The sequence below is a fragment of the Dermacentor silvarum genome, chromosome 9 (assembly GCF_013339745.2).
Source record: "Dermacentor silvarum isolate Dsil-2018 chromosome 9, BIME_Dsil_1.4, whole genome shotgun sequence".
Classification (NCBI taxonomy): Eukaryota; Metazoa; Arthropoda; class Arachnida; order Ixodida; family Ixodidae; genus Dermacentor; species Dermacentor silvarum.
Window position 1 is genome coordinate 162,513,158 of NC_051162.1, and position 25,070 is coordinate 162,538,227.

General features: G+C 47.2%; 1 protein-coding gene across 5 annotated transcripts in view; it reads left to right on the forward strand.

The window, feature by feature from the left end:
- Nucleotides 1-370: 370 nt before the first annotated feature.
- LOC119464615 (uncharacterized) overlaps nucleotides 371-25,070 on the forward strand; it is a 98,318-nt gene continuing 73,618 nt past the window's right edge. Inside the window, exons 1-3 of one of the 5 annotated variants that reach the window (XM_037725642.2) lie at nucleotides 371-425; nucleotides 3,238-3,858; nucleotides 4,512-4,641. In XM_037725642.2, the coding sequence (XP_037581570.1) occupies nucleotides 414-425; nucleotides 3,238-3,828 (603 nt within the window). In that variant the 5' untranslated portion in view covers nucleotides 371-413 and the 3' untranslated portion in view covers nucleotides 3,829-3,858; nucleotides 4,512-4,641. Of the gene's footprint in view, nucleotides 426-3,237; nucleotides 3,859-4,511; nucleotides 4,642-17,119; nucleotides 17,169-19,981; nucleotides 20,052-25,070 lie in introns of those variants that run through there. The other 4 variants (XM_049656271.1, XM_049656268.1, XM_049656270.1 and 1 more) reach the window with 4 other exon arrangements.

Genomic DNA, 25,070 nt, shown 5'->3' on the forward strand with positions numbered 1-25,070 from the left:
TCCCTCGCACAGCGTGTCGTCTAACTTGAATTCTAGATCGAGATAAGCGGAGGAATTGTGCGCGCGTCGCGTTCCGTTTGCTTATGCTCTTGCGCTGTTGCATTGAGGAAGCGTGACTCTGGGACGATGGCGGCAGAGACGTTCCTCCTCACATTTTCATCCCTGTTCAAAACTGAAAGGGAGGACATCGGAAGCTGTGCGCTTCGAGCGAGGGTATACCGGTGCGCAGTGTATGGCACACCTTAGGCCCTCCCTCTCGTGACGTAGGGAGAAGGACACACCGGACCTAACGGGGGAGGGGTGGGTGTCGTGTGTCGGTGGGGTATAAAAGCCCGTCTGCTTCCGCGCAGAAGACACACATCTTCCAAAATCTCTTGCTCGCTTGGGTTCTGAGCAATCGGCCAGTCTTCACCATGAACTCCCTGGTAAGGATCTGCAGTTTGCGTCCCGCCGTCGGAAGGGCCTAACGCCGCGTTCGGTTACGAGGGCTTCTTCGTTTCGTCGGTTGCCGTAGCTTCTTTTACCATACCTCCATCGTGCACTTCTGGGAACCGTCTCTAAGTTCAAAGATGATTACGCCATTAGGCATTAACCCTTACGAAGATACCGAGTTATGACACAAATGTGGTCGCTGCCTGGATCCGAGAGGCAAAGTTTGTAAAGTGTTCAGGCTTCAGTTCGCGTAGATTGTTGGCGCATGACTGTGTGCACAAGTTTCTTGAACCGTATTCTTAGCTCATTCCTACACAGGAATGATGGAGCACCAAATGAACCAGCAGCGTACATCCTACACTGCAAGGGCGCAAGTAGGCTGCCGAACGCCTTTTTCATTTAATAATCATAGGAACCGCATATGGCTAATTTGAATTTTCCAAACAACATTGCGATAGCTGGAACTTTCGTCTAAAATGCGCGGTTCATTGCAACGTAGTTAGTATAAGAGCTATAGCTTGATTGTTAGCATGGCGTGGCGTGCCGTTGGAATACTGTCGCATAGCTCTAGCATCTCATGGTGTTTGTGCGCAGGAGTCGGCATGGTCGTCACTGGCAACGATAGTATATTTTACGGTACTTTCCAGATATTTATCTTAAACTTGGGGTCGCGGGACGTTAGCTAACTCCACTTGCAGAAAGCACTCGTTTGAAACTGAGTCATATATGGAAAAAAAGAAAAAAGACACAGGACTGTCGTGACAAGATTCTTGAAGCTCTTTATTATAAATGAAAGGCTGAAGGCAGTCAACAAAAACGACGCTAATATTGTGAAGCACCTAACACAAATTCTGGATTGTGATTTCTCATAAAACGCGTTTAGCAGCAGCAGCAGGATTCATAGCTTAACAACGAGGCACTATGGAAGAAAGGAAATACCTTTCTTCAGGGTCAGTGGACTCAACGTATCCTATTACGTCTCACACCGGCGTTATTGAAGGTTTCGGTACTAATCAACTGCTTCGCTTCTCTAATATTCAATTAGTAATTGCGTAGTAGCCACTTTACCCAGTACTCCAACATTTCTTCACAGTAGAGGCATAATACACGCTTATAATAGGAGCATAATGATAGGGGCATAAAGGGGCATAATAATAGGGGCATAATACACGCTTACGTTGTGATATCTGTTTTAACGGCCTCCATTACTCCAGGGTCTTTCCGCTAAGGACCGCTCCAACAACGTTTGTTAGTGTTACCTTTAGCATCCTTAAAACTCGGTCCTCTTGAGCGAAAGTATAAACGCCAGCAGAGGGCTCAAATTATTGTTGATCATGAATCTTTAGGGAATGAGCTTGTCATAAAGAATTCTGATTTACAAGTGCACTTAGAAAAATACAAATAAAACAATGACGTAACAAAGGAAAAGCGCGAACCTAGCAGGTCTCTATTGTGTTGCCAAGTCCTTGTCTTTGCAGATAAATGAAACATAAGGATCGAAACCCTGGTACCGCGACGGTACTCAGCCGAAGGCGCACAGCGAAATTTAATCATACAGTGCGGGAAACGACTCAACATGTACAGATTTCGGACAACACGTGCGCACACAGCCCCAGCCCAGGGAAGTGACCCACAGCGTACGCCTAACATGTTAATTTGCAAACCACTACTCATGCAGCATCAAGCTGACAATTGTCTCAACTTGCACCTGACTTACCGGAATACACCTGCCTTAACAACAATTATAACAAGAGAAATCACTGTGGAGTTCAGTGCAGCAGTAGAGATATACCGTGGCGCGGTTTCTCGGTGCTGTCTTTCTGTGCGCCTTAGACATGGCAACGACCGTAGGACAAAAATGTGGATTATAAGGATGCCATCTCGAGAACCCGAGCCCATTTCAAAAAGTGCTATTTGAAGTTCGTCAGCTGCCTTCGCTAATATTGTGGCTATCATCAGGATTGGGTGCTATTCGCTCTTGAGAAGATTGCTAGCGTATTAGACTTTTTGGAATACGGGCTTTGCTCTTTTATACTATACTGCCCAGGGTGGACCAGTATAGACGAGTAACTATCGCAGGTTTGAAGCAATAGGCACAAATGTGCACCTACTGAGAGTCTGCTCCGTATTTACAAGCTCCAAAAGAAGTTAGCGAGGGCAACCATATCACGTCTTCTATACCGCGCATATTTACCTGTAATCCTTTTTATCTAAGTTTTTCGTGCGTGTGCGTGAATGCGCATTCGTCCGCCTCCCAATTCTGCCAGCTTTGTCACTCCCAGTAGTAATGCGCAACTTTCCACCTGCAACACCAACGAGCTTGCTGCCCAAGGTTCCTTCATGAAATCGTAACTTTTGGTTCGTAAGGTTGCTGTCCGTAAGGTTGAAATCGTGAGGTTGCTGCCCTTGGCCGAGCGCTTATGACTGCTGCCCGTTCGCCTGCGTCCGCTACTAATAAATCTATTCGCACTTCATTTACTTCGCGTCGTTATTGTCGATCAACAGTGTTAAAAGAAATAAGAAGGTTAATGGCGCCGATATTCCCAATACAAGGCAGAGTAATAATTACAGAGGTAACGCAATGCAAAACACCAGAAGGTGCAATGGTTAATTCTGATGTGGTATGCATTACAGCAGAAGTAACAGCGAAACGCTCCAGGAACAATGAAGTAGGACAGCCAAATAACTGCAGTAAGCAGGTGTCCACAAAGTAGGCTCATGAAGCATTACAAAACATTCCTAACGCTATGCAAGCACAGAGATAAAATGAGAGAATGAGCGTTCTGTGCTTCAAAATCGTCGCAGGTGTGCAGCGTCCTACTAAGTGCCCTGGTTGCCAGCGCCTTTGGCGGATTCATCGGAGGCGGTGGCGGAGGTCTCGGCGGTGGTCTGGGCGGTGGATACGTCGGTGGAGGTGGTCTCGGAGGTTACGGTGGAGGCTACGGCGGAGGTCTCGGTGGCGGCGTCGGTTTCGGAGGCCTGGGTGTCGGTGGCATCGGCGGAGGCGGCGGTAACGTCGGTGTGGGAAGCAGCGTCGTCCTGCTCAGCGGTGGCCGGGCGGGTGCCGGGAAGTCCGTGGCCGGACCTGCATTCCTCGTCCGCACTGTGCACCACGTAAATCAGGTTTCCGGCGGCGGAGCTGTTGTGGCCCACTCCGGCATCGGAGGCGTCGGCGGCGGAGCCGGTGTTGGAGGTGTCGGCCTCGGTGGTGGCCTCGGAGGTTTCGGAGGTGGTGTCACCTACGGTGGCTATGGTGGCTACGGTGCTGGTGGCTATGGTGGTTACGGGGGCTACGGCACCGGTGGCTACGGCGGATACGGTGGCTACGGCGCTGGTGGCTATGGCGGCGGCAGCGGTGTCGTCGGCAAGGTCGTGCTCGTCAAGCACCACAAATAAGCGTCCACTTCTAATATCGGCCACATTCAGGTAAACTACTTGATAGACTCACTTGTTAAAAAAAAGTTTAAAATATTGAAATGTGTGCTTGGCGCATAATGCATTGGTGGGTCCCAGCTAGTGCAGGAAAGCGCGGTTCAAATCTGAGACAAAGTAAGCTTGTTGTTCTCTTCTGACACAATCATAGCTTAAAAAAATCGTGTAACACAGCTCAAACTTTATAGATCTAAAGGCATCCGCAGTACTTGTATATATGCCCAAATTATATTTACATAAACAAAAGCGGATATTAACTCATGGGGTGGCTTCTTGTGCCTCGTTTAGCACTTGAAGTGCAGAAGTCGTATGAGTTATACTGCTACATTTCGATAGGTGCACTTGTGGAAGAAAAACTTCATAAACGTATCTGCATGTCTTGTTTAAGAGTAACGCATTTAAGTGTCTGCTGCACGGTTATAACGAAGATATCAAACCCAATAACCAAGCAGATTTTGGCCAGAGTGCAATATTTGTTTCAGGTATGGGCAAGTGCACCATAGAAGCGAGTTCTTTTAGGCTATATCATAGCGTAGATAAATGTGCGCAACACATCTATGCAATTCTTGTGCCTCATGCACTGGAACCACTCCAGTCTACGTCAAATTATGTTACCTAATCTTACCCGTATTTCTCTTTCTTTACAGTGCGAAGAATCTTTCAGCGAAAGCCGTACAATGTCGGCCTCTGGGGGAAAACGTCCGCAGCTTACACCTGCCATCTAAGTCGAAGAGATGACCTCAACAGTGCAAATTATGTTCGTGACTTGTGTAAATATATGTTGGAGAGGGCGTCGTTCCTCGCCACCGAAAAAAAATGTTTCGCCTTGTTCATTTTCATCACAAACTTGCTTAGTACACACGACTTCTTTGTAGGCCTTGCTTCGGCAATCTGCCAGAAAGCCGCGAAAGGTTGCGAGTTAATGAACAAAGACATGATGTCAGAACGAAAAATATAACATCATTTGAACTTGCGTTATAGAATGACACATATAGTCATTCTTTTCGGTTATTGTTCTTGCTTATTCGACAATAGCACACATCTTACTGTAAAATATTGTTTATACCAAACGGGAATCGGCCGAATTCGTACACGGAATGCGTTGCAACTACATCTGAGATGGGGCTGACTTATAGTGTCACGACAACGCGACAATATCGCAACAAGTAGTCAATAACTAAAACAGATGTGAAAGAGCAGTCACTGGAAATAAAAGGTAAATAATGTTGGCGTGTCCATATATTAACCGCTCTTGCACGCGAACTATGCCTACACATCATCAGGCTTACAGAACGTCGTATTCAGTTATATTAATTGATATTTTCTTACTTAGTGCCCCACATAAAGCCTGGTTTTCGCTTTGCAGCATGAAGGCTTCTATAGATAATATCCGACATTTTATGGTGCTTAAGTGTTTGCTTAAACCTGAGTGTGGCGCTTTGAAAAAAAAAAAAAAAACGTTATCAGAAAGTGTAGGAAACTACACGCTTTGGGTGGCGGAACATTGCAAAGACATTTCTGCAGTTCCTGCACAAGACAGAGTAACAAACATTTATTTGATTTTCTTTTATAAAGATTGCCCTTGCGGCATTCCTTTCGAAATAAAAAAAGGTAACAGAAGCAATAAACTAGGGACGGACTTTTTTTCTAACATCGTGAGCAATGGCACATAAAAGGGAGTTACAGCCTAAAGCGAAGACGAGTGCCTTAGGTAGAACATCACCAAAACCTCTGTCTTCGTCCCTTTTCAATGTGACCGTTTCTATTCGCGGAACCCAATTGTGGCCGAGCGAGAGCCCTTCTTTACCACGTTTACTCTTTGGGACCGTGGAGTGTAAAGGATGTGTAAATACACACTTTCCTCACTACTGCACAAAGCAAAGAACGAGCTAGGTTACTTTAGACGACGCGTGCAATTATCAATTCTGTCATTCGGGATCAGACGCCGGAGACATCGACCAGGTTCATCGCTCAAGCCACTGATCACGCCGATGAAGGGGACGCTCTTCATGCGAATACGCAAACGAAATGCATTCCGCACCCCCCCCCCCCCCCCCCCCATGCCTGCAAACCTTGTTTTTTTCCAGACAAGTCAAATGCAGCCCGAAAACAAGCGCCACGTCTTCAAGCATTATTAAAATACACTGGCGGTCATTTACCCCTTTGCCACTGATATAAATGCTCAGCTAGGCCGGGAAATCGTCGGCCTCGATCGCCAGGATCAACTGGCCTGCAGCTACAAACCTATAAACATCACAACAGAGCACCCGTTTCTGCTCTGAGCTGCCATTCGCGTTCCCTCGAATTGTTACCCCTCACCATCCCATCAGGACGGGCACGCCATACACATCGCTATAGCTAACCTTTCAACATATGATTAAACTTAATCTCTCGTTAGCGCCCAGCCTCCTAGCAGCCTTGGTTATTCGTGGGTGTCCGCAAAGTATTTGCGGCTGATCGGCCACTGAGACTGCTGATGAAACCTTTGTTTGTGCGTGTACGACACATAAGGGCGCTACTGCGTGAAGCATCTAGGATATGACGGGCAAGTGCATCACCCTTTTTTGGAAGCAGTGGAGAAACGAGGGAGTTCACAATGCGGTATAGAGTGAGAATGCAATGGAGGGCGCTCCTCCGCAATCTGGTTAGCGTAGCTTTCAAGTTGCTCAGACAGCGTTATAAGATTAAGCTGGGTCGACATGTTGGCGTGACACAGTGCCCCACATAAATGCAGCTGCGCCGCGGAAACAGTGCCCTGACAGCAACCACGCATGATGGGGAGCGCCGTCACCGGCGTTGCAGACGTCGCCATCAATGGTGCCCAATTAAGTTGAGATTGAAGGAGAACAGTCAGCGTTTGTAGCCTGATCGGTACTGTCAGTTCCACTCGGACCACTGTATATCGACCAATGCACACAGCTGCTCCGCAGGAACACTATTGTTTGTGAGCACAACGCTCGTACCATCAGTAAGAGACAGAACGAAGGCCAAGTTCCGTTATTGAGCATAGCGTCAGGGTGAGCTCACTTGACTTTCTCGTTTTCAATGCGAAGGCATTATATGCCCCCTTACGCGAAAATCCGACGGCATCGGCGGCGTGACAGAGCGATGATGCCAAAAATGGCCGACGGCACAAAGAGTAAAGACACTTCAGAATTGCTCGGAATGAGGCCACAATTCTCAGGGAGGTTACTGTAAACAAAGTAAATTGTTATCTTCGAAAAAAATATGTGGTACATTTCGGTCTGGGTTGTAATCAAACCCAGGCCTCCGGGGCGCGAGCCGAGCACGCTTCCCCAATACCACAGCGGCTCCACGGTTCTGGCTGACTAAAGGTGTGCCTAGTGCGTGCGTCATTGCACACGTCACGTCGCAGCCACCTGCCTGACTAAAGGTTTCTCCAAAGGGACTACAATGCTTTCGCATTGCCACACGTAAACAAGTGTCTCTGTCGAGTCTTTTTTCAGCAAAATTCATTGCGTGTCTGTGTCATCGCCGGAGAACTTCAAAGGCCCAACAACACGTACGCTTGCCAGCGCGCGAAAACTCACGCCTGCGCGCCTTGGGTTTGCCGCGCCTCGCGAGGAACGGCGCTTTGAACCTGCAAGGCACGTGCCAGCGCGCCCACTTGGGGCACCATTTTCACCTTCTTCCTTATGTATAATAAACACCAGTAGTAGTAGTTCTTCCGACGCGCGAAAGGCTGTGGAGGGGAGGGGGAGGCAAGGGAGGGGACGTTTAGCTGCGGCACCAAGTGCCTATTTATATCAGAGGCTCCGGCAACAGTCACCAACGCCGCACACGTTTTGTGCGAACGCGGGCAAAACGCCGACGGCGTCGACAACAGTTCTGCGTGTTGCCGGTGCTGCTGCATGTCCAAGTTTATACAGCTGATAAAGCTATCATTACTCCGTATAGCTCTCTACAAATTTGCCATCACAATTGATGCTTCGTCTTTCAGGTGAAACTGCAACTTTTTTTAGGACAAGCTTGATGATGTCTTTTACCATGAAGTATTAGCGAAACCATCACTTTTTTCTTTAACTCCCTCAGCAATGTGGCCGTTAGGGACGCCTTCCTTTCTGTTTCAGTTTTTATTAGTTATTCCAATTAGCACGATTTAGGTCGCAGGCTCGGTTTGAGCGCTGAATTAAATTTTATGCCTAACTGTCAAATGATCCATCGAGCGAAATGCAGCTACACTAACGTAAAACCTGGGGAGGTGCGAAGCATGCAGTGATGCACCACTAATGGGCTCATACTGCCTTAAACAATGGCTCATAACCCCGCAGATTCGGCCTCCCCATTACGACGACAGGAATGAAATTCTACGCTGGAATGATGAGCGGCAACGTAGACGGCTGTGGAAGACGACGACGACGACGAAGGCGAAGCAGTGGCACGAGCGCGTGCCGAGCGCGAGCACGAGCCGCTTGCTTCACCGTGACGATGACGACAGGAGATGCCGGCATCCCGAGCACATAAGGTGCTTCGCACCTAAAAGGTGTGATCACAATGACCTGAAGGTCATGAAATGATGATGAATAATGATGGCGATGGCGAGACGACGAAATTTTGTTTGGGTTGGAGCTCGCATGTGCGCTTACGCAAATTATCGGCATCCTCAGGCCGACTCTGTTTGCAATGTAATAGATGCTTGTTTACACTAGATCCAGTGCCACCCAATTTTGCAAAGCAGGAGGCAGTAACCAGCAGCTGTAAAGTGGTGGGAAAATATATTCGCTGTAAAAAAATTCTCACCATTTCGTTCCGTCATGATCAGTGATGCGGTTGTTTTACCCTGACGCACGTCACTGGCATGTGACCACGAAATTCACCGTAGTGTACCATTATAACTCTACTCGGAGGAGCAATTTGCACTCAGGAATACTCCATGACATGCCAGCCACCGGCAAACTTATGTGCGCGAGCAGTTTTGTGTTTCCGACTGCAAAATAGAGCTTGCCTTTGTGCACGGTATATGACCTACCATATATGACTGATGTGTAACCGAGATCGAATATTAGACCGTAAGATTTTCCAAGGTGTACATGCAGTATCGAAGGGGTTTTTTTTCGTCCCTGCTTTTCCGCTGCTACCTACACGATGTGTGTGTGTGTGTGTGTGTGCGTGCGTGCGTGCGCGCGCGTGTGTGTGTGTGTGTGTGTGTGTGTGTGTGTGTGTGTGTGTGTGTGTGTGTGTGTGTGTGGTGTGTGTGTGTGTGTGTGTGTGTGTGTGTGTGTGTGTGTGTGTGTGTGTGTGTGTGTGTGTGTGTGTGTGTGTGTGTGTGCGTGCTGGGGGGGGTGACGGAGGAAGGTTAGAAAGGGGCCTCTAGAGTTCTCTATACTTCAGACTTAGCCTTGACAGACATGCAGGATGCGACCGTTCATGGCCTTGCCAACCGCAAGATATAGCTTATTCGTAACTTAAAGTGCATAAAATGCAATTCAGTAAGACAGCAATGGTTTTAAAGCAGGAAAAGCTAACAGCAAATATATTGGCTTATCTGCCTGCATCATCCCCTGAGTCGATACTCAGTTTTCTGTTGCAGCTAGTTGAAGTCGAATGAACTCCAATTAAAATTAAGTGGCAAATCACTTCTGCCTGAATCGCGCAAGGTGGAGGAAGTGTAATGAAAGAGAGAAATTGTCATCCACCAGAATGTAGCACAGAGCTCCAAAGGTGCGATCTGCTAGCCCCCTAGTTAGCTCCGATGGTAGAGCGACCGGAAAGGCACAGGTCTCGGGTGCGAATCCCGCGCCAGGAGAATTTTTTTTTCCTCAACTGAGAAGCGTTCTTTCTGAGAAACCCTTCTTTCCTTTGTAGCTTCGTCCTACTTTGGGGTGAATGTGAATCCCCCCTCATTTCTCAAGGATTTTCTCATTTAATAACCGATTACTCCGCCACTCTTCTCTACCTCGCCGCCAGAGGCGAGGTAAGCACATTTGGTCAGAGGTCAGAGGTCACTGCTTGCACATTACACTGGGGGCTTCCTTTTATGGGACAGCTCCTGTGTTGCCGTTAGCATTTAGCTTAAGTTTGCAATTTTCTATTTCGCGGTCGCGACACCAATAGCCACTGAGCTTGGTGCTCTGTTTTCCAATATTATTTATGTTTTAAAAGTAGCACCAAAGAAAGAGGAAAGTATTTTGTGTTTCCAAGCCACTGCTTCAGAACCTACTAAAAAGCCTATATCTCCGAAACTACGACCAGTGTGTGTCCGCGATCCGGGAGGCTTACCGTTATGCTCTCTCAAAGGGCTATGCCGTTTGTACTGGTTGCCGGGTCACAGCAGCATCGTTTTCAATGACCCGCTGAAGGCTACGCTAGGTCTACCCACGACACCACCAAGGTTGTTTGGATACCTCTGTCTAGAACGGACCCTGTCAAAAACCTTGAATCATTGGCTCCTAGCGCCACTTTAGATTTTCTAGGCATTTCGACGAAGCTCCAGCTGCCCCACGGCCGTTGCGGGTGTCAGGAGCGTATCGAACATCTCCTCTTCATCTGTCCTCGCTGTGACTACCAGCGCCTTCTACTACGCACCACGTCACATGACCTGGGTTAGCAACGAATGCGGTCGCTACCACAGGACCCTCTCATTTTTATAATAAACAAGGAGAATAAAGACATTTCAGAGACGGTCCCACAAGAACGGTTTTGAATGCCTGCAGCCGCGCCTCCCCAGTCCGGACCCTTCGCTGACCGCGGGTGTCTCTCGCCTGCCTGCAACCCTGCACTTTACTGCCATGTATACTGTTTTGAGCAAGAGTAAAACAGTGTATCGTAAAGGATGGTCTACACTCAGTTTGTGTCGCCGAGTTCGCGTTTGTGGGAGTTAGTTCGCGTCGCGTATTTCTGGTTCACAGTGGCATATTCGCGGTCGCTTTTGGCCATGCCAAGTACTTTTAACCGAGTGCGCGGGTAGAGAACTGAGTCCGCGATCAGGTAGCTTACGCCTGCAGTCAAGATAATTCATGGTGGCAAAAGTTTTTCAGCAGTGGCGCATGCCTCACAAGCTCAGAAAGGGACCTCTACATTACTGCATTCTTGAAGTCGACTGACCTCAGTGAATGACGGTAGTTTTTATGTGCACCTAGGGACGATGCGACATCTTCAGCAGCTTTTCTCCTTTGTTTCCTCATTTTCATGTTCTAGCCACCTTATGCGTGAGCAGGATAGGTAACCGGACATGAACTGATTTACCTTCATACGTTTCATTCGTTCTTTTTGCCAGTGTGTGTCTGGCTGTGTTTTTTGGTAGTTGGATTTGTCGGCATCGTATCACGGACAAGTGCTAGAATAGATCGTTAAGGAAGGCAAGGCGTGTAGACACGTACACAAGAAAACAGACCCAGACAACAGAAACTTACGTCTTGTGCCCCTGTCTGCACGGCTTACCTTCATTCACAATGAATTCATGCCAACTAGCTCAACTTTCTTAGTTTTATGCTAAAATTGCAGACCCGAATATTCAGTCGTCTGACATCTCAGTTCCCTGCTCCTGAGCTAGCCTACCACGTCACGCCTGCGGTTGAAATGTACACGCTGCGGACCACAACCGCCTCATTGGTCGTAAGCGGTGCTGGCCAGCTGCCTAGCTGGGCCAGCCTTGTCCACATACGCAAATCACCAAGAAATTGTACATTTGGTTGGTATCGCGGTAGCTTAATTATGTGATGATCTACCGCACACGATATGCGGGACATGTTGAATTGGCTCCCACTTGTGACAAATTATCCTTTCGCCCACTTACATTGACCATATTATATGCACATTCAGATTAAACGTAACAATTAATTTCCCCTATGCCTTTTGTGAATGTATTGTCGCTTTATTCGTTTGATTGCTTCATAGATCAAGCGCTTCTTTGGGACGTGACCACCGGGAATTAACACGACTCGCATGGTTGCTCTGTTATGTTTCGTACCTTTTACGTACCCGGCTTTCTTTAGGTGGCTACCTTACCTCTTTCATGCCCGCACATTTCGTGAGCGTGTTAATAGAGAGTTTTAGCTGAGCGCTTGCTGTCCGCTCCGCTCAGACCGGCATATGCTAGCAAATGCCACACAACCGCTTAGCGGGGATGCTATTGCGCTTGCGCACAACGCTCGTACCGTCAGCGGAACGAAGACCGCATCCCTCGCTCCGCTACAAAGCCGACTGAGCGGAGCGTGACAGCGTGTCTACTTGGCCTCTTCGCCGTTTTTCAGCTGAGTTGATAGCGCGTCGCTCGCATCTCGGCAAGACGCGCTTATCAAATGCGAAATCTACGCAGTTCCCTGCAGTATCTCAGAACGTGAAATCTGAGCGGAGCGGAGCGTAAGCGGCGCTCTGCTAAAACAGTCTATTACCACAAGGAACGTAGCCCACCTCCGCTCACTTATATCTCGCGCCAGAACCTTGAGCACTGGTACGTAAGTGTGACGCCCTAATTTCATCGCATCTTCTCGTATTTGGGTCATTTCGGTGCGTAAAATGTTTGAGAAAGCTTCTAGGTTTAGTTTTTTGGTGTTTGGTTCATTTAGAATGCTGTGTTGTGCAGGTAAATTACACTCGAAGAGACTTTGTTAAGTTCCGTGACACACTAAAGCGAGACACAAATGCGAGAGACTAAAGTATGGCTTTCCCATCCGCCCAATGTTTCTTTTTATTTTTTTCCATTTTTGCTAGCTTATTACACCTCCTGTACTTCGAACGTTGTCTACTCGCTATTGCAGCTAGAAGTGTATTTACCACTAAATACTATCCTAATGATTCTTCTGTGTGCCTTCAAAGAGCGTCTTTATTGCTCATATACCGTATTTCACTGCGTAATATAACGCAAGCAGCTGCGCAACTCGACAGCCCGCAATGACTGCAGCTACTTCACTTGTGCCTAGAAACCGGCTGAAATCAACCTCTTCAGAAAAGTTCGGCTTACGAAGCGAGGGCGCGATCTTTCCTTGGTGGCCAACTCATCATGTTGCGAAGAACTTTGACGAGACTTCCAGAATATGGGTCCAGGAAACTGGTATTATGGTCGCCCTCTATACGACGGGGCTTAGAGCCTACTTTGATCACAGATTGGCACATTTATACCACTGGCACGTACACCTGCTCGTCAGAAAAGTGCAATTTGTACAGATGCGTGCAAATGCAAGCTGGCACCTACGTACTTCGTGGAGCATTCAGGTAAAAGCAACTATTGCTTGGTCGATTTGTTGGCTTATTGATTGCTCTGTGCACATTTAAATACGGAAGTTACACAGGGGCACTGACAGCTGCGGAAATTGAAAAAAAATATTGTGCCGCCTGGAGTTTCTGAACGGGCTGCTAATTTATATGCTCGAGTGTTTGCGATCCCACCAGAATGAGAACGCGGTCACTCTTAAGAAGAAGTCGAGCTCGAAACCTCTAGTTCAGGTATAGGACGGAACTGCTACGAAGCCACCATGGAGAACAGATGCAAATTTTCTCACGGATATATCGTCACGGAAGTACTTAATTCTTTGTAGCATGACCATGCGAAGTGGATATCCAATAAAATATGAGGCGAGATGATGCGACAGTGGGCTGACGATAATACTTTCTCTTCCAACTGACAGAGCTAACAAAATAAGAAAATGATACGCACGAAGGAACAGGCTCGTATCAATGACATAAATCAACCCTGAGCAGACAAACGCTACATCTATACGCATCGTTTGAAACATAACAACCATATGCATATTCTATTTGCGTCTGCGATCACTCGGCCTTGTTAGTGAAGTGATGGTTATCAATTTGTCTGCTGCCTAGTGGCCAAACCCGTTAAGCTTTATGTGAGCCTGTCAGAATACAAATTAAACAAGTCACGCCTACTGCTTATTGTAGGGTTTGTTTTTTAATGCTTTATTCTCTGTTTTTGTTGCGACAATCGTTTACGTTTCGCTAGAGCCGCTAGCTAGCTAAGAAATGCCCGATCGAATTAGTTACGCGTGGCAGAAAAAACGCGCACACGACAAATAACGTCACACGTTTGGCTTAGTTTATATTAAAGAAAGCCTTCAATGAAGCAGTTGCGTGATGGGAAAAAATTCTGTTAAGATGAAAGACAAAATATAAGCCATCACTTAAAATAATTACACATTTTATATAAAATGTGTAAAGCTTTGCAAAATTTCCAACCCTCAGAAACATTCACAGTTATTCCTAAATATTGCAGCATGGTAAAACAAAGAAAGACAACAAAAACAAAATATAGACGACGATTCATGCAAAAATGCGTTCACACCGTTTACTAGAAGGCAGTGTCATTGTATAATCGTTATTTGAGTATTTTATATGCAGTTAGGCATTCTTACTGGCTTTCAAAATTTTGATATTCCAACCGTGAAAGACGCAATACTCTCTGTCTTCGAAAATAAGGTAGACTTTTTTTGGGAGCGCTTTCAGTACTTTTGATTCTGCGAGCAATTTTTGTGAAACTAGTATACGTTGGTTATATGGTTAATTCAAGCTACGCGTTCACCATGGTTTTTAACCGACTTTGAATGTCAGAGCGAAGCTAGGAATATTGAAGGGAAGCCACGGACGAGTCATACAAGGTTTTCGCTCTGGCTACCAGTTTCGCCTGCGCATTCTCACATGACGACAGCGTCCAGGCTAACGCCAAGTCCAGAAAATCGAAGGAATGTATGGAACGTAAATTGGGTAAAATCTAGCTCCGGTAGTTCATCAGTTGAGGTTGCGCTGTCCAAGCCAGTTATCGGAAAACGATAGCATGAATGAAGGCTTCCAAGAAAAGTTAGATTCAAGGGAAGTACGAAGGCAAGTATGACCTACTAGTTTTAACAAGAGGCACAACGCAGAAAGACGATCATGCGCCTATCATTGCGGGCAAGATTTTGTTTTCCCGCATAAGGAATGACCTAAACTTTACTCAGCGTTTCATTAAAGGAAGGAATTACTCTGGAACCTATCCTTGATAGATTAACACTCGAAAGCAAGCCAAGCTTATTGAGGTAGTATGAAGAACAGTATGTCTTCGTCAAGACAGGCTATACTTATTGTATATTTTTTTCCAACTACGCAGGACCTTTATTTGTGCTGACACTTGTGAAATGAGATATTGTGCGCGTTATTTGACGCCAACGAACATAAAATTAGGGCCAAGAAACAAATATTACTCGCCGGACTGGAGAGACTACCAGCACAGAAAGAGTTAAGTCATACATCGCATCATAAGTCAAGTGGTTGATTATGTCGTGTGTGCAGGCGAAGGCGTCTATGGAGAGATGCGGCTAGGAATACGAATCAGCTTTCGATGGGAGCTTTTGCTGAATGACGATGACTAAGAATTTTGAACGCTTTTCATTCCTGTCGTTTTTTTTCGCTTTTTTTTCTTTGGCTTAAGATAGAATACTTTGTCAGGAACAAGCAATGCTTGTCGAGATGATGCTTGAAGGACCTGACTCTGGAGTTATCACATTTTTGAATTTATTCATGACAATCGTTGTACCCCGACGCCATAATCCAGAGAATTTCGTATGGGTTTCCTTTGTAGCTCCGTGTGACAGTCTTATGGATGACAATAGTTCCTGTCATGAACCTTCCTCCGCCTGGCGAGCTTCCGCAGAACTGGGCCTCTAATAACAAAAACCTTTTATGATATCATTATTCGTAAGGAAACATTCCAGCTAATCCTGACGCTGCACATACGTATTATTAGGAAAGGCAGTCAGCCCACTGGAAAAAAATCACTTTGAAACAAAAGCGTTTTTTGAATTTGGTCCCTAATCTGCCATACTCTGTGTCCCTGTGCTTGGAGTTGTCGATTCATTTGGCTTCGCTTTGCAATCTGCTAGCCTCCCAGTTAACTCCGCTGACAGAGTGACCCCTGCAAATGCATTCGTCTCGCGTTCTACCACCGAACCCGGACGAATTTTTGTTCAGCTCGGCAGCATTCCTTGTGAGACCACCTATGGGTTTCATCTTAAGCTTGGTGCTGCAGTCGTATGGATGTCAATATCTTCCTTTCTTTCTAGTACAGCTCCTCCAAGACGTTGTTGAAGTAAAAAGTGTGCCTATGCTTTTCATTTTCGTTTGGCCATATTCTAAAACAACTGTCCTCATTCCACAGCGATCCGCGTGGCTGCGTTTATCAAAACTTCGCATAATCAACAAACACTGGTTACGGCACGACTTCGTGTAAGGACCGAAAAACCTTACTGAATCAGAGACGTTGTAATGGGTCTCAAAGATGTTCCAACATGATTTAACCCCTTGGAAGCTTGCGGAACTTGTCAAAAAATTTGAAACTTTATTTAACTTAGCGCTGCTCCCATAAGTAAGTCGCCTTGAGGAGGACTTCTTTAAGGCCCGCAAGTCGTAAAATATTTAACAAAGAGTACCTTATTTATTGTGCTTCCTTCTTGTATTCACCCAATCCGGCACAGTCTGTATAACGCCGACCACGCGATTTCGTTAGTAAAGAAACAATTTTAGCATCCGGCAACCCCATGACACACACGTGGTAAATATATTCTGTGTCATATTTTGTTTTACTGCTGGAGAGCGAAAATTACTTATGCTGCTGACGATGCCGAGATATACCTGTATAATCCGGGTAGAGGGGGGGGGGGGGGCGCATTGGTTTATTTTTTTTTTCTTGAAGAGACGGGAGAGGCAACGGAGGGCGAAGGTTTCGTAGACGGTACGTGGGGACCAGGAAAGAATACAGAACGGAATTCGACCAACCAACACAGAAAGTAAAGTGCGGTGGGTGGCGCTCGAGAGTAGTTACGGACGCAGCGGAAGCGCGGTAAGAGAAATTGCCCGCTGGCTCTTCCGATTCATGACGGAGAGCGGTAGGCAGCTCGCCGCCGAAACACTGTTGCGCAGCTGCTCTTGGTTTTCGGCGTTGTTACCGTTACACTTTTTCGTTTTCGCGGCGCGTCGTCTAACTCGAATTCTAGATCGAGATAAGCGCGAGGGATTGTGCGCGCGTCGCATTCCGTTTGCTTATGCTTTCGCGCCTTTGCATTGAGGAAGCGTTGCTCTGGAAAAGTCGCGGCAGGGATATTTCTCCTCTCCTGGCCATCTCTGTCCGAAACGGAAAGGGGGGACGTCGGAAACTGTGCATTTCGAGCGAGGGTATACCTGTGCGGAATGGCGGCACACCTTAGGCCTTCCCACTGTGACGTAGAGAGAAGGGCACAGAAGGGGCGTGCGTGTTGGTTGGGTATAAAAGCCCGTCTGCCTGCCTGCAGAAGACACACATCTTCAAAAGTCCCTTGATCGCTTGTGCTCTCAGCTATCGGCCAGTCACCATGAACGCCCTGGTAAGGATCTGTCATTGTACTGCTCCCGGAATGCCCGAACGCAGCGTTCGGTTCCGAAAGCTTCACGATTTCATCGGTTAAAGTAGCTTCTTTTCGTTACACTAGGAGTTGCAAGTTGGCCCAGTGGGTGTCGTGCATTTTCGAGGAGCTCCTGTAAGTTCGAAGATGAATATCGTATCAAGTATGAGAACGTAGGATGATTGTGGAGCATTAGACAAATATTGTCGCTGCAGGCATCCGATACTGAAATATTTTAATGTTTGGCTTAAAACTCGCAGTTCGGCCTAAAACGCCCCTTCTTCTTTACGCAGTGCAGAAAGCACGCGGCCCAGTTTCTGGAAACGTATTCCCAGTTAATCCTTACGCAGGAATGCTGAAACACGAAATCACTCAGCATCACACGCCCCACACTGCAATGGTAGAAGTAGGATAACGACCACCTTATTTATTTCATAATAATTGTTACCGCATAAAGCTAATTTAAACATTAGAAAGAGCCGCTCCGCAATTGCTCCAACTTGAGTATATAAAGTGCGCAGCATATTGCAACGTATAGTTAAGAGCTGAGGCTGGGTTGTTTGCGTGGCATAGCGTGTCGTTAGAATACTGTCTTACAGCTCCTGCGTCTTTGACCGCTTGCGGGCACCGGGCGGCATGGTTGCCACTGCAAACGCAAATGAAGTTTTTTGAAATTCCGACATATTTAGCTTAAACATTGGGCCACGTGACGTTACATTCCTCCATAGGAGGCAGGCGACTTCGCTTGCAGGCATCAATCGTTGAAACATCAGTAATATAAGGGCACCAAAAAAATGGGTACAGAATTTCCAGCGACAAGATTCTTGCAGGTTTTCACTACAAATGAAGGATTGAAGGACATCAATGAACACGACGGCAATTTTCTGATAAACTTCCCATTAATAGTGACTTAACTCAATTCTGATTATCGTAAAACTCGTGTTGCAGCAGCAGCAAGATGCGCCGCTTATCGATAAGGCAGCCAAAAATCTAGGAAAGATCATTGCCTCCGGGTCAATGAACTCAATGGGACCTATTAAGCATCACAAATGCGTTATTGATACGTGCGGTTCTAATCAACGTGATGACTTCACATACTGCTATTTTCGATAATTGATCGCTGATTAGCCATCATTTCGGAATACTTCTGGATTTCGTTGTTACTCATGGCATAAGACAAGCTTCTGCGCAGACCCGTACTGGTGGTTACGTTCTGAGGTTTGCTTTTCCGGCCCGATTCCTCCACGAGCTTTTGCGGGCAGACAGATTTTAGCGAAAACCACGTTAGCGTTAAAACATGCGCTCAAGAATATTTTGGTGTTTCATTAAGCATCCTTATACTCAGTCGCTTTCAGCAATAGTAAACGTGTGCAGAGGCCTCCAATTAGGTTCGACGACCAATCTGAATTGATAAGCTTGTGATAAGTAATTATGGCTGGCAACTGCTCGGTGAAATATAGAAAACAACGCGAACGTGAAATTGTCCGAACACGAAGCCGGCAGGGCTCTCTTGTATTTTTGAGGAGTCCTTGTCCTGGTGCACGTATTCTAAGCAATTATACAAACCATGGTAACCATGGCAGTGCTCAGAAGAAGGCACCCCGTCAAAGCTGAGCGCCGAGTGCAGGAAATGATGAAATGACTGAGCATGAAAGCGTCGATTTATCACTGCACCTGCGCACCGATTCCCAGCGACAGGAAGCCTCCCACAGCGTATGCCACACATGAGAAGTTGTAAGCTGCTGCTCTTGCCTCGCGAAGCTGCCCATTACGTCAACTGGCACGAAACTTGCGGCATCGCATCTGTCTTGAGAGTGATCAAAAGCAGAGCAACTGCTATGTAACTGTGCACAGCGGCAAAGATACACCATTGCGTGGTTCTCCGGGCATCTGCATTTCATTCCTACCGGGAACAACGGCCATCGAAAAAAAAATTGTTGTATTAAGGTGCCGCATTGAGAACTCGGGGATAGTTCGCTCAGCTTTTCTCTCGCCAACGCTCTCTGCGATTGGCCGGAGGCATTCGCTAATGCGATGTTCATCATCGGGATGGGCTACGATTACCTCTCGCGAATATTTCTAGTGTAGGAACCTTTGTGAATATGAAGCCCGGCTCTTGCTTACTATTTACTACTGCCCAGTGGTGTTCAGCATAGACGAGTAAATGACACAGGTTTGCAATAATCCGCGTAAGTGTGTATTGCCTGAAAAGCAAGTTAGCGAGCGCAATTACATCGCGTCTTCTACACCACGCCCCAATAACTGCATAGGTATTTATCTATACGTGCTCTGTATGCGTGTAAAATCGGGTTTGCCAACCGTCCAGCTCTGCCAGCTTCGTGGTTATTAATATATCCCAGAACTTCTTACCTTCCACATGAACCAGCTTGATGCCCAACGTTTCTTCATGAAATTGTTTATTTTATCAGGTTAACGCCAAGAATCTCTGAGATGCCGTGTAAAAGCGCTGACATGGATGATACTCCAATACAAGGCCGAGTGATGGTAACGGCGATTACTTAATGCAATAACCAGAAGCTGCAAGGGCTAGTTCTCATGCGTTATGCATTGGAGAAGAAAAACCACTGAAACGCCTGGCTAATACACTAGTTGCATTGAATCAAGGCAATTTGATTCTGTATTAATAAGCTACGTAAAAAAATCAGGCCAGCATAAAACAGCCGTAAGCAATCGTCCTAAAGGTACCCCTCCCCCCTGAAGAAGACATTTCTAACACTATGCAGAGTACATACACAAAATGAGAATGAGTATTCTATGCTTCCAAATCGTCGCAGGTGTGCAGCGTCCTACTAAGTGCCCTGGTTGCCAGTGCCTTTGGCGGATTCATCGGAGGCGGTGGTGGAGGTCTCGGCGGTGGTCTGGGCGGTGGATACGTCGGTGGAGGTGGTCTCGGAGGCTACGGCGGAGGCTACGGCGGAGGCTACGGTGGCGGTCTTGGAGGCGGCGTCGGTTTCGGAGGCCTGGGTGCCGGAGGCATCGGAGGAGGTGGTGGTGCCGTCGGTGTAGGAAGCAGCGTCGTCCTGCTCAGTGGTGGCCGGGCGGGCGCCGGCAAGTCCGTGGCCGGACCTGCATTCCTGGTCCGCACTGTGCACCACGTCAATCAGGTTTCAGGCGGCGGAGCTATCGTGGCGCACTCCGGAATCGGAGGTGTCGGCGGAGGCGCCGGCGTTGGAGGTGTCGGTCTTGGCGGTGGCGTCGGAGGTTTCGGAGGTGGCGTCACCTATGCTGGCTCGGGCTACGGAGCCGGAGGCCTTGGTGGAGGCTATGGTGGCTACGGTGGTTATGGTTCTGGTGGCTACGGGGGCGGCAGTGGTGTCGTCGGCAAGCTCGTGCTCAAACACCATAAATGAGCGCACACTTCTAACATCCGGAACATCCTGGTAAGTTACTAATTCATTTTCAAGACTAAAATTGTCGGAATGTATTTGTTTGGAAATATGGATTGGCGGATCGAAGTGCTAGAGAGCGCGCTACATGTAAGGTTACTTCACCAGTAATAGTAAGCCCGTCGTTCACTTGAGGCAAGACGACAGCGAGCTTGAAAAAAATTGTGTTCATACTGTTCGAGGTTTTTGAGTGTAAGTGCATTGGTAACACTTTTCTATCTGCTAAAATAATTTTGACAAGAACTAAGGCAAACACAAACGCATTCGGAAGCTTTTTGTTAATAGTTTAGCACTTCTAGCGCAGCAGTCACATGAGTCGTATTGCCACATTAGTGGCGCTTACGAATGTGAATACGCGAGCAGTGCTCGTTTCCAACGAGGTCGTTTTCGTGGTAAACAATAAAAGAAAGAGAGTGTCGGTTCGTTTAGGCTGTATTTCACTGCGTATGTGTTAATATTGCCAAAATGGTGGCTCTTTGTCGCAGGTTTTTATAGGTGCACGTGTGAAGCAAAATGTTCCTCAACTTTTCTGCATGTCTGATTTCAGTGATATTCAATTTTGCTACCTGCCGCACGCCTATAGCGTCAGATATGAAACCAAGTAAAAAACACAATTTGGGCAGAGTACATGATCTGTTTCAGGTATGACAAAGTGCGCCACAATAAAGTGCGCTTTTACGTTATGTCCTTATGTAAGGAAATGTGTATATGACACCTCCAAAACTGTAGCACCGTATGCATGTGAGCCACTTCACTCTATTTCCGTAGAAATATGTTACTTATATGCACCCATATTTCTATTTCTTTTCAGAGTGAAGAATCTTCCATCGAAAGCGTCGGCGTCTAGGGGAGAGCGGCAGCAGTTATCACCTGCCATCTAAGTCGAAGAGATGACCTCAACAGTGCAAATTATTTTCGTGGCTTGTGTAAATATATGTTGACGAGGGCATCGTTCCTCGACATCAGAAAGAAATTGTTTCGCATTCTTTATCTTCAACATAAACCTGCATGTCACACATGACATTGTTGTGTGCGTTGCTTCGCCAGCCAGCCAGACATCTGCAAACACGTGGTGTCAGTTCGCAAGATACAACATTCCCTAATGTGGCTTGATAAAATGACATGTCTAGTCATGGTTATCGGGAATTCCCCTTAATTTTCCAAAAATAGTACACAACCATCAGTTAATGAAATTTACACATACCATTCAACAGAAAATGGCCGCTGAAATAGTGTGTTGCAATTACATGTTGAATCGGGCAGGCTGACACTAAGTGCTCTGGCACGCGAAGTACTCTCGCGTAATGTCATATCGAATTATTAGTATTTCTTAATATTTTCATCTTAGTTTTATTCTTGCGTCCTTGTACTGGTGTTGCTCTGCAGTACATCTTAACTCAAAATATCTGACCTACATGCACTCATCGCTAATTTTGTCGACTTTTTCCGGATGCATAACCAAACACCTTCTTGATTGATGCATATAGCAAGGATTGGATCAGCTAGTGCTCAAGCGAGATTACAAAGGACGCCGCGTACAATTCTGCATTATCTCATTCATTCAACGACACAGGAGGCATTGAGTGCACTGTGATCATGGAGCAAAGACGAAGACGAAGTGCCTTTCAGGCAGAACGCCGAGTCTTCGAGCTCTACTTCTTTTGTGAATTTTCTTGGACTTTGCCGGTGAACTGCTGTTTCCTGCTTAGTTGCTGTGGAGATGGACTCTCACGCGCGTCCGCCGGACTCGGTAGTGCCCGCGGCGGCTGCCTCCAGGAAGCGCAACGGCACCGAGAGCGACACTGACAGCGACGACACCATGCAGTACTATGTCAGCAGTGAAGAATCTGGTGACGACACCTTCGAGCTGGTGCGGAGCCGTAAAGCAAAGAGAAGGTTTGTCAGCACATCATCGAATTCGAGTGCGTCCACCATGAGGTCATCACGGATTACCGAGGTACTCACCATCCTTTTCACGCCAGTTCTCGCCACGGATAACCTGAGATGCCTCAACAGGCAAGCCGTGTCTACACATCTAGAGGCACTGGTCCCGAATGAAATCAAGGACATCAGAGTAAACACCCATAAGAACGTCGTAGCGATCGACGTAGAACATGCGGCTGCGTTAGATTTTTTGCGCAAGGTCACGGAACTTGACGGGATTAAAGTCCACCCTCATATTCCGCTGGGAAAAGAAAGCAGTACTGTCGTAATTTATGATGTCGACGAAACCATTGCCGACACCGATTTGTCGATCTTAATCAAGCCGGCTACAGAAAACACCGTCATCGCAAACGTTTTTCGTCTCGGCACGTCACGGTGTGTGAAGATCATATTTAAGGGCGAATCCCTACCAACACACGTAAAAGTGGGCCACTTCCGACACGCAGTTCGGCCTTTTGTACCAAAACCACTACAGTGCTGGAAGTGCATGAAGTTAGGCCATGTGAGTAGTGTGTGCAAAAACACTTCCGTGTGTTCTCGATGCACGGGGCCGCACACCACTGACACGTGCGAGGCCAGTGTGCTGAAGTGCACAAACTGCAGCGGCCCTCATGATGCATCCTGAAAGGAGTGCCCCTTAATTCGAAAGGAAATGGCAATTTTAAAGAAAATGGTTAGAGACAACTCGTCTCACCGAGAAGCGGCAGCATCCATTAAGCGACGAAGATCACGTCGCCGACGCCGTTCAAGAACCTCCAAAGCCTCTGTACCGCGCGAGCCACGTACATCACCACCCCCTCTCCCGCCCAGGCCAAACGCAGTCAGCTCTAAGGACAAAGGAGCTTCGAACAACACGGCAGCTGACGCTTGGCCTGAACTCCCGAGGCTACATGCACCTACGGAGCGGGAACAGACATATACAGCAAGGGACACCTCGTCTGTTCCTGATAAATTGACAGACCAGGATCAACAAATTGTTGTTATGCTCAGCTCTCTGGTGAGTGCTCTTCGTGTTCTTCTGGACAAGCTGCAGACACCAACAGCTAGAAGTGCATTGCAAGTGCTGGATGCCATCAATCCGGTTCTCGCAAGCCTTCAGAAGTCCAGTGCTTGAAAACGTATATAGCGGAACCATGGCTCGTCGACAGCAGCAGCGATCGTTCCGGGATGATGTCAGAAGCGCCTCCATATTTCAGTGGAATGCGAGAGGCCTGAGGTCACGTATTTCGGATTTCCGGCAGTTCGTGTTTGAAAACCGCTTTCCTGTGCTGGTCATCTGTGAACCGAATTTATCAACTACCTTGAGACTATCAGGATATGAACCTTTCGTTTCAACCACTTGTGCCCGAAGTAGTAAGGTTCTGGTTTACATTCGCAAGGACCTTACGTATTTCGCCCAGCCCGTACCTCCACACGACGATAACCAATATGTCTGCGTTACTGTGAAAAAGAAGAGGCTGTCTTTTACACTTATTGGCGTTTACCTTTCCCCAACAAGTCAATTCGATAGCAAAAGACTAAAAGATCTTATGGCTGCGACTCACGGTCCTTGGATAATAACAGGAGACTTCAACGCTCACCACCAGATATGGGGAAGCTGCAGGATAAATTCAAGAGGCAGGTCACTCATATCCTTTGCATCAGGCCACAACCTGCGTCTTCTAAATGATGGAAGCCCGACATTTCTGCGAGGAACAACGTACAGCAGCTGCCTAGACTTAACACTGGTGTCACGTTGCCTAACTTCGAGAGTGCAGTGGTTCACTGATATCGAAACCCATGGAAGTGATCATATTCCGACCTATGTGAGAATCGATGGACTAGAAGCTACATTACCCAATATATCTCGCCAAATTGACTGGTCAGTGTTTGAAGATCTTGTGGAAGACGCATGCAAGAAACCAATCGCACGCAGGCTAGAAGACATCATTGCAGACGCAATGCACGATTGTACGCGTAGCTTCACACATTCATCAAAGCGTACAGAGCATGACATTGAATTGGAAAGACTTCGTGCACTACGTCGTCGAGCTGAAAGGAGGTACAGGCGCACGAAGTCAATTCTTGACCTCAGAGTAGCTCGGCGAATGCAAAAGAAGATACAGCGCCGGATGGATAAGCTAGAAGATCAAAGTTGGAAATGCTTTTGTGAGTCACTGGACCCCCGAAAGCCACTGTCCCGTGTGTGGCGTACCCTAAGGGGTCTTCGCTCATGTCCCCAGCAACGACACCCATTTAACGCCCTTGCTCTCCATCAAAACCGCCGTGAGATAGACGTTGCAGAAGAGTTTTGTGCGAAAGTCGCCGGCGGAACAGTTCTACTCCCTGACATGGTTTTAGGCGACATTCCTGGTCCACGAGATACAAGTATGGATGCTCCTTTTTCTATGAAAGAGTTAGAGGCTGCTATGGCGCTATGTCGGTGTTCGTCTTCGCCAGGGCCCGACGGAATCACATATAATGCTATGCGCCACCTACGTCGAGAAGCGCGACGAGAACTGCTCAACCTTTTTAATAGGTCATGGCATGATGG